The sequence below is a fragment of the Pinus tabuliformis genome, chromosome 5_2, assembly GCF_031772625.1.
Source record: "Pinus tabuliformis cultivar Carrire ecotype Pingquan chromosome 5_2, CPIR1, whole genome shotgun sequence".
Taxonomy (NCBI): domain Eukaryota; kingdom Viridiplantae; phylum Streptophyta; class Pinopsida; order Pinales; family Pinaceae; genus Pinus; species Pinus tabuliformis.
Window position 1 is genome coordinate 1085283044 of NC_142306.1, and position 10283 is coordinate 1085293326.

Below are 10283 nucleotides of genomic sequence, written 5' to 3' on the forward strand. Positions count from 1 at the left end.
CCACGAATTCTATTATTGATGTGGAAAGGGAAGTTTCACATGAGGAAACGTTTCAGCAGCAAAATTCGCCATGGAAGTGGTTTGGTGAGAAGTGGATGGACTTCTTGACACAGTAAGATGTACTCATTTTGTACATATGTAAATTTCGGATGTATGCATGTATTCTATGCTGTAATATCTTGTTTGTTTTGAGCCACCTTAGATCATTGATCAAGGCAGCATTGTTCAGTTTCATTCTGTAATTTTCTCGCCAGAAAATTTCTGTGTCAGGCAAGAAAGACAGTTGTGGATAAGAGGACAAGCACATTCAGGAAGGGAAATGTCAACTTCTTTCCATTTGTGGTTCAAAGTCATTTGCCATGCAAAGAAAATGTTTGAAGGGATGAAGAGAAGAGGATGTTCATTCTCTCATTATATGTACTACAACTTAGTTCAGCATTTTAGTAAGCTTTTGGGGTCCAAAAGCCTCTCATTTGGGAGGTGTGATCAAGAGCACAAGACCAAGTGTCGAAAAATGTTCAAATTTGAAAGTGCTTAGATTGGGTTGGAAAATGACTAGATAAGTCTCGTCTTCTTGATTCTAGCGCTGTGAATGGTTCAAAAAATGGTCTTCGTATGCAGAAGTTATGCCAGTTTGAAAAACACCCAATAACCTTTAATTTTGAATTTAAAAAAAAAATAAAAAATTAAAAGAGAATATTCCTTAGAATATTATTCAAAATATTCCAAGAATATTTTGTTTGGGGCATCCAATAAGAGGGTGCCACGTGGCAAGCCCGGAGGCCACCACGTGGCCCCAAGGTGGAACGGATTGGCATTCAAAAAATTTTGGGCAGATCGATGGGTTGAACCCACAACCTACCAGCAACAAACGCAACGACTTACCATTTGGCCAAATGGGTGGGACTTGAAATGTAATGGGCCAAACTTATATTTAAGGCTTGAAAGGTTCATGGGTGGGCCCAAAAGGGGGCCAACCTCTAAGGGCCAACCCCCTCCGCATATGACCTCGGCCCAGAACGATGGCGTAACACCCCACCCACAGCAGTTAAGCTGGCGGCTAACCTGTGGTCACATGCCGATATCCCCGCCAACAGTCATGGTTTAACTGGTCGTCAATCCAATAGTTAACATGCAATCCAATGCTGCAAACCATGCCCCCTAAATTCCAGTCACATGAGGCAGTTTAACTGGCGGTCGGTTTGGCGATGGCGCCAATTTTGGCTTGGGCCATAACTAAAGTTAACTGGAGTTAATTTAGGGCCAACTGGCAGTTGGAGTGAATGAGCCATAACTTTGGCTAGGAGAGGCATTTTGATGCGAATTTATTTATTTATTTTGGGTCTCTTCGACCTTCTGGACTAAGTGGAGTAGGTTTGAAGTCTAATATAGGTCATCTTCAGAGGTTTAAGATACGAAGAAGAAGAAGGAGCCATCAGGGCCTTGAAGGAGAAGGTTGTGTACTGGACTGTGTTTCTCTGTTTAAGGTAAATGAACAAGACTTCTTAGTTATTTCATACCTTTTGAATCTATTTAGATGGTTTGCAGAGCCTGTTAAGAACATTAGAAAGCTGAAAAGCTTCATTTAAGTTCTAGAGGCCATTTTTGCCGATTTGGCGAGCAGTAGTGCAGGGCCTAGCCAGGGGAGCTAGAGTACATTTGCAACAACAGTGGTCATTATTGACTAAAAACATCATTCTGAATCCATTTATAAAGGTTTCAACAAGTATTAAAGACTTTTAGAGGTCGAAAACTCAGTAGAGAAGTTTTCCTTGACCCCAATGCTAGGGGGTGCCAACAGTGTGTGTAGGCAAAACCGGAGCAGCTAGAGGCTGTTTCTGATGAAAGAAAACTGTATATTGACTATTTCAGTAATTTTGGAACCAATGGAAGTGGTTTCAGATCATTTTGAGTACTTCTGCAGCTTAAGAAGTTGATGTGAAGTCATGGGCAGCCCTGGGCAAACCGTGGAGGAGAGCCATTTTTAGGGATGCTGTGCTTGATGTAAGCAATTAATTAGTTGGCATTTGGTTTCTGATCATTATTGGATACAGCAGTAGTGGTTTCAGTGACAGAAACATAAATTTGAGGGATTTTGTGCCATTTAGAAGCTCAGAGAAGATTAGTGCACCAACAGAAGGATGTGTATCCATGGAAGCCTTAAGTTGTTTGTAGGAATTGGACATCCATTAAAGGGATTTAAAATTGTATTCTTAGACCTTTGAATCATTCTTGTATTCATTGTGGTTAAATGTGGAGCTTGTAAAAGAATTTAATTACCTTAATCCCAAAGAGTCTAGTCATGTTGACGAAGCTCAAAGGAGATGTAGCCCAAGAGTTGGGGTGAACTCCTATATTATATTGTTGTTGTGTTCTGATATTCTATGGCTGAATTATGTTGCTGATATATATGTTAAGTTTCAGCAAAAACAAATAAACTAAAAACACATAAACAAAGAAAAAGACATAGACCTCTTTCAAGCTAAAATTCCACATAACGTCAAGTTCAAGCAAGGTTTTTTAATTAAATCTGAGTGTTTGCTTCTATTATTTCTTTAGGTAGAGTCTATAGAGGGCCTAGTAGCTTGTGGATCTCATCCTCTCTTTAGAGGTGACATATATAGTAAATGCTCCTATAGTCTATGTCTGTATTAGAAATAAGAAGTTCTCACATTTTTAGATTTAAACTTGGAGTATTTTTTCACTCATTTACATAAATGAAAATGGATACCTTGCACCTTTTTCCAAGTACATTCCATTTTCAGATCAATGGCGAATTTTAAAATAAGATGCATTTGCATTTCGGAACCCTTTCAGGTACGGTTTAATTGGATCAGCTCATTCCTTCACTTTTCGTTTATTAAACGAAATATGTGAAATACACATAAAATTGCCTTTTTAACGACTTCACAATATATCAAATGTCATTTATCGCCATGTCAGGTCCTTATATATATATATATATATCACAAGTCGCGTGTATCACGGGATCCTACCTTTGCCTCGTGGCATCGCCAATTGCGATCCGTCGATATCGGCGATCGGCATATTGCTCTGCCTGATCCCTATGTTATATCACATGTGCCTTCCTCCGATCTAACCCACCAATTTGATCATTGGAGGTCGCTGATCGGGGGTGCCTTCTGCTTGACCTTAAGTCTTTCACTTTGCCTCATGCAATGTGATTTGCCGATCGGATCTGGACTGTTGATTGGCGAGATATGGCAGCTTCTGTTCATTGTTCCTTTGACCTCCGATGGGCTCGATTTTCGTTATTTTCTCATGTTTTTAAGGCCTAATAGTGTTATCCGCCTTTTTCAAAACTTCTCCTTTTGCGATGGTTTTGACCTTTTAGGAGATTTTGAAGACTTAGAGGGCTTTTAGGACCCATTTTTAGGGGATTTTGCTCATTTTTCCAAAGGATAGAGGTAGTTTCATTTTATGATAACTTCAGCATCCTAAGTTAGTTTTTGCCTATTCAAGTTGCAGTAGATTTAGAATGAGATAATCTCTGCAATGGGGCTAGTTCTAGGAACTTCCTTGGAATTTCATTTTCCTCAGTGAGGAACACATATGGTTTAGGAGTCTATCCAAAATCCATTGCGGATCAAATTCCATATCTAACCTAAAAGAATTGCATTTTCTTCATTTTAATTTTTTTCTAGTTTTAAAATTAGTTTATCTAGATATAAAATTATATTATTTATATAAATTATATTTATTAAAAATATTTCTTAAAATATTTATATTTTTTTAATTTTTATTAAATTAGATCATAGAATGGAAGAATATATATATATATATATATATATATATATATATATATATATATATATATAGCTATATATATAGCTATATATATATATATAAATATATAGATATATCTATATATTTATTTATTTATTTATTTTTATTTTTTTCAGGTCAAAAAGCTATATTGCATTTATATCAGAAATATAAACAAGAACATTATATCAGTTCAGTTGTTCTTCATATACATGATATAAAAACATACAAAAGATCTATCACTAAAGCTTAGACCAAAACTGAAAGACGGAATTATTCCACATATATGAGCTTATAATAGGATTGACATAAACCCAAAAAGCTCCCAATAAGATTGAACAGCATCTAAACAGGACTGCCTAATGAAACGAAAAATTTACAGACAATAAAGGACTGAAACTATAGAGGACTCGCAGTCCATAGCAAATCGAAGACAGCAAAAAGAAACGGATCCTGGTATACTGCTTCCGACAGCAGGAGTATGTAAACACTCATGAAGAACTTGCGATCACTGGAAAAGCAAAGCTTCAGCGACGAGAGAGAAATATCAGAGCTTACTAGAAAACAAATCCAGAGAAAGATGAAAAATTAAACCATAGTGGGATATTTTTATTAAATGGAAGAAAGACAATCAATTAAATTTGGTTATGTTTGGACAATATGATAATTTAATTTCTCAAAATTATTTCCATTCTCAACTCTTTTTCATAAAATTTAAACTTAAAACATAACAAAGCAATAATTAACCCAAAAAACCAACTAATTTATACTTTATAGATACATCCCTATTTTATATATATATATATTTAATTCAATTCCAATTCCACAAACATTATTGACAAAAGTTAAATCGTTGGAAGTCACTCTAAATTCACTTTAACCTCTTTTTAACTCAGCATCTTTCAATTCCAATTCCACAAACATTATTGACAAAAGTTAAATCGTTAGAAGTCACTCTAAATTCACTTTAACCTCTTTATAACTTGGCATCTTTGGCCGCCTACACTATGATGCTACCGATCGAATCATTGTGCTGACTTAGCGTCTTTCATACTTTAAGCATTTTCGTCAAATCGATAAAGCTCTGTCTTCTACAACAAAAATTCCGTTGTGTGTTTCACCAAAATAATATTTTAAAAAATAAAAATAGATAAAGCATCCGTTAATTTTGATTAATTTTGATTATATTTAATCAATAAGTATTTCTTAGATTTCATATTTAACTTTACGAAATTGTATTATATTACGTAATTCTTTAGAAAATATTTATTTATAATAAATTTTAAAGATATAGGTTTATGTGATTATTTTAAGGTAAATATTATATGTTATATTTATATGGGTGGAAGAGAGAGTATATTGTAATCTGTTTGAGTCAAAATGTTTAGATTATTTGTAAAATTTTATGAAAATGTTAGTAAAAATAAATATTAAATTTATATTTTAGAAATTGAAAATTAATTTTTGAAATTTTGAAATTTTATTTTTTAATTTTTGATTGGCAGATTACTAATTTTATATAGTTTAAAATCAATTTTTTATAATTAAAATTGTTTTAAAAAATTAAAATTAATAAGAAAACATTCAATCACCAAGTGCTCTCATTAACTAATTATTCAAAAAAAAATATAGATTTTTCTATAGTTAATATTCTCTTTCTATTCATTATCATACTTATTTTTAACAATCAATATTAACCTATAATCATTCCTTGTTTTATATCTATTAATTGTTTTATTCTTTCTAATAAAGATGTTTTTTCTAATAACAATCTAGTCCTCATGAATAGATTGGTGAGGAGGGAACTGGAGCAGCCTGACTGCTAGGGTTTCGTACTATTCTCAGACGGCGCAGCCTGACCTGCGCAGACAGCCATCGCGGACCTGACCCTGCACCCAGAAATCACTCAACTGCATTGTAAGGGAACGAAGGGCAAATGGATAACCCCCGGGGGGGGTTACGGCGACCTCCCCCATGGCAAACAAATCGCAGAACCAAACCGAAGGAACGATACGCTTTGGATCGATCAATGAGAATGTGATCAATCAGGAGATCCCGCGCCGGCATGAGCGCAATGGCAAGGACAAACTGGAAAATAAGGTGGATGAAGAAACAGGGCGGAATAACCGACCAGATGATACCCCGAAGGTCTCCTCGACCACCTGCAAACCAATAGCAACAGATCGACCCAGAATCGAACTGCCAGGAGAGAAAATAGAAGAAAGAATCCAGTTTATGACAGATCATGCGCTCATCGGAAAATTTATAGGGTTTTGGCCGACGGAAAAAGCCCTACACAGTTGGATCGCAGCGAAATGGAAACCTAAGGGTGACGTAACTCTGCAGCTAGGCCCAAAAGGATTCTTCACAACGATCTTCTTTTGCCTGGAAGACAAATACAGAATCCTAGTTGAAGGACCCTACTTTTTCAACTCAGCAGGACTATACTTAAGGGACTGGGCACCCAGGTTCAACCCGGATAAGGAGGACCTCACATGGGCTCCGGTCTGGATAAGACTATACTCACTCCCAGATGAGTATTGGGGCGAGGATATCCTGAGAAACATTGGAAATGGTCTGGGGGAATACATAAAGGCTGCTGAAGAAACGAAAATGCGTAGATACACATCATACGCCCGCATCTGCGTCTTTATGCGCCTGGACAAAGCTTTGCCAGAATCGGTAAGTCTCTCTCACCGTGACTATGAATGGATTCAGCCCTTAGACTATGAACATGTCCCGTTTCGATGTCGTAAATGCCATGCCATAGGGCATCTTTTTAGAGATTGCCCCCTAAATGTCAAAGCTACTGCCCCTATCCCCTCTGACTCTCTGACCCATGATGGCTTCACCAAAGCCCCTACCCGCAAACGAGCTCATAAAAAATCAACATCAGGGAAGAAACCCCAGCAAAAGAATACCTCTGACCCTGCGGTCAGAAACAGCTTTGGAATCCTGGCTCAAACCACGGAAGAGCAAAACACATCCTCTCCCCCCAACTCTGATATCCCCTCCTCCTCCACCCAGCCACCTCCTTCAGCCCCCTCCTCGGATCCACCTCCAACCAAAGCGGCCCCAGATAACCCCTCGGAAAGCAAGGAAAAGCAAAGGGAAAAAGAAAATGAAATGGAGGTTGACGGATCCTCAGACCCTCTCCAAAGCCCAAACATGCACACGGAAGAAGACAACCAGATGCAACGCATGGAGGAAGAACCAGAGAGTATAGATCTAAATGGATTAGACATATTGGAACTAGAAGCAGCATGCAAAAAGAAAGCTTATGAAAGCATCCCAGAGTTTCAGCTTAACAAACTGGAAATGGTAATTTCCAGAGCATACCATCAGCACCAGCTTGGTATCCAAGCAGGAAGCCAATGGGATTTAGGCCAAACTCCAAAAGACTCCAAAAAAAGAGGAAGAAGAACTGATCTCCAAAGAACAATAGCGGTGGGGAAGATCCTGGTAGACTCAGGCAGGTATGCTAAGCTTACAAAGTACTACAAGCCCTCTACCAATAGTGAATCATGAAGCTCATTTCATGGAACCTAAGGGGGCTCAATAGCCCGAGAAAACTCAGAATGTTAAAAAATATGTTAAGAATGGAAAAGCCGCAAATATGCTTTCTCCAAGAGACAAAATGTAACAGCTCAACTCTAGAAATGATCCTCTCTAAAGCCTGGCCAGGATGTCATTCGGTGGCTGTGGATGCCTCTGGGGCATCTGGAGGGCTAGCTATCGCATGGAACTCCCAAGCACTCACCCTCACGGACTTTCATGCTTCTCATAGTCTAATTCAGGCTGCTTTTCACATAATAGGCACGAATATACATGGGAATCTCTCGAATGTATATTTCCCTCAGGAAGCCAAGGAAAAAATTGCTCTCCTCCAAACCATAGAAGCTCTTAACTCCAATAGAAGGCACCCGCTCTGGATTGTTGGGGGGGATTTTAACATGATAACAAAATTGGAGGAAAAGATTGGAGGCAGAAACAGGCTGGAACAGGAAAATACCCACTTTAAAGACTTTATCCAGAATGCATCCCTGATAGATTTACATTTTTGCAATGGCACTTTTACGTGGAGCAATCGAAGAGCAGGCAAGCATCAAATAGCCTCCAAGCTAGATCGGTTTCTAATCTCAGACAACTCGATTCACCTAGGGGGAGACTTCTCGGCAACCATTCTTCCACACTCAGGATCCGATCACTGGCCGGTTGCCCTTCAATGGCAGCGTCCTGGCAGCACCACAAGAAGACCTTTTCGCTTCGAGGAATTTTGGTTCACCCATCCCTCACTGCAAGATTTGGTTCACTCTACATGGACATCCTTCAGGCCTCCAGATGGCTCCAAGATGTACCAGTTCCAACAGAAACTCAAACATTTAAAGCTCTGCCTCAAGCGATGGAACAGAGAGACCTTTGGAAACATCTTCAAGGCGCAACATGATCTCCAAAAAGCTCTGAAGGAACTGCAGCAAGAAATAAGTACAGAAGGCCACACAGAGAGAACCCTAAAGCAGGAGCAGCTCATCCACAATCAGCTTGAGGAGAGAAGAAAGCAAGAGGAGATATACTGGAAGCAAAAGTCCAGAATCAGATGGTTAAAAGAGGGAGAACGAAACACCAAATTCTTTCACAGAACCACTGTGCAGCGTAGAATGTGCAATAATATCCCTTACATTCAAAAGTCAGGAGGAGAAAGGGTGGAACAACACGAAGATATTGAGAAGGAATTCCTCAACCACTTCAAGCAAGTCCATCAAGAGCCTGATATCAACAGACGTCCTGCAATTGAAAGAATCATACGCAATGTGCCAAAATTAATCACGGAGGAGCACAATGAACTCCTCCTCAGTCCAATTCAAACACAGGAAGTGGACGTAGCTATGGCTCAGCTTAAAGAAGGTAAAGCTCCCGGCCCGGACGGTTTCACCACCACTTTCTTCCACAAGTTCTGGGAACTCATAAAATTGGAAGTATGGGAAGTAGTTGAGGAATCGCGAGTGAATCACTGGCTGCTTCCCTCACTTAATTCCACCTTCATAGCCTTAATCCCAAAAGAGGAGGACTCGATCAAACCGGACAAATTCAGACCGATCGCACTCTGCAATGTAATATACAAAGTCATCTCCAAAGTCATTGCAAACAGGCTAAAGCCCCTCTTGCCAATGCTCATTTCTCCAGAACAGTCAGGATATGTGGAGGGAAGACAGATCATGGACGGCATCATCCTCTCGCATGAGATCATACATACTCTCAAGCACTCAAAACAGGCAGGTATGCTCCTAAAACTTGATCTTTCCAAAGCTTTTGATAAACTCAGCTGGGATTATGTACAGCAAATGCTAACTGCTTTCGGTTTTAGTCCCGCATGGATTCGCTGGGTTATTAGCCTCATCTCCTCCACTAGTTTCTCCATACTCGTGAATGGTATCCCCTCTCGACCCTTTGCCCCCTCCCGAGGCATAAGGCAAGGGGACCCTCTTTCCCCCTTCCTCTTTGTATTAATGGCTGAAGGACTGGGACGTCACATTAATAATGCCCTTCACACTCATCAGCTTAGAGGTCTCTCCATTCATCAGCTGCCTGCCATTTCCCATCAGCAATTTGTTGATGACACCATGCTCTTTGGTTACCCCTCCGTTCAAGAAGCTTCCAGATTTAAAGCCGTGCTCAATGACTTCGCCGAAGCCTCTGGAACCAGCATCAACTGCTCCAAATCGCAGATCTTCTTCTTTAATACCCCTCCGGTTGTCAAGTCTGCTATAGTCCGCATTTTGGGGTTCCCTATCGCCACCCTTCCCTCCAAATACCTTGGGGCCCCCCTTACTGTCTCAGCCATCAAGCACTCCTCATGGCGCAACCTTATTGAAAAGCTTGAATCCCGTCTCAACCAGTGGACGCACAGAGCTTTGAACTTAGTCAGCCGTGCAGTGCTCATAAAGGCCGTTCTACAAGCAATGCCGCTGTACTTATTTTCCATCCTAGCTGCACCAAAGTGGGTCCTAAAAAGACTAAGGAATATTCAGAGAGGCTTCCTTTGGGGTAGCAATGCAACTAATCACAAATGGGCATTGGTAAAGTGGAGCACTGTATGCAAACCAAAAGCAAAAGGAGGCATTGGACTACGAGATCCCGAGCACAGCAATGCCATCATGGGAGCCAAAATATGGTGGCAATGGCTCACAAGTCCAGGAAAACCCTGGGTCACATTATGGACGGCAAAGTATGCCAATCATCGACCCCAGGAAGAACTCATCAAATTAAAGCCCAATGATAAAGGATCGCTAATTTGGAATGCAGCCAAAGAACACTATCAAATGATTCAGCAACACAGTTTCTGGGAAGTAAGAAACGGTCATACCACTAGATTTTGGACAGACGCCTGGAACCAAATGCCTATTCTTAGCAATGTTCTGAACCTGCCACCGGACACCATTGAGGAGGAGACACAGCAAGCTAAGATTAGGCAATACTGGGCTCAGGACTCTGAGAAG

At 39.8% G+C, this 10283-nt stretch overlaps 1 protein-coding gene across 1 annotated transcript; it reads left to right on the top strand.

Moving 5' to 3' along the window:
* Window positions 1-5760: 5760 nt before the first annotated feature.
* On the top strand, window positions 5761-9213 carry LOC149163032 (uncharacterized). The gene is made up of 4 exons (XM_089435330.1): window positions 5761-6468; window positions 6505-7262; window positions 7433-9063; window positions 9152-9213. The coding sequence occupies exons 1-4, from the start codon at window positions 5761-5763 to the stop codon at window positions 9211-9213; spliced, it is 3159 nt and encodes a 1052-aa protein (XP_089291456.1).
* The last annotated feature ends 1070 nt before the right edge of the window (window positions 9214-10283 follow it).

Excerpts from the sequence above, each read along its gene's own strand:
- LOC149163032 (XM_089435330.1), top strand. The coding sequence starts at position 5,761 with ATGGCAAACAAATCGCAGAACCAAACCGAAGGAACGATACGCTTTGGA. Across the intron at positions 6,469-6,504 it reads ACAAAGCTTTGCCAGAATCG|CCCTTAGACTATGAACATGT; the intron begins GTAAGTCTCTCT and ends GAATGGATTCAG. Across the intron at positions 9,064-9,151 it reads CAAGCACTCAAAACAGGCAG|TCCCGCATGGATTCGCTGGG; the intron begins GTATGCTCCTAA and ends TTTCGGTTTTAG.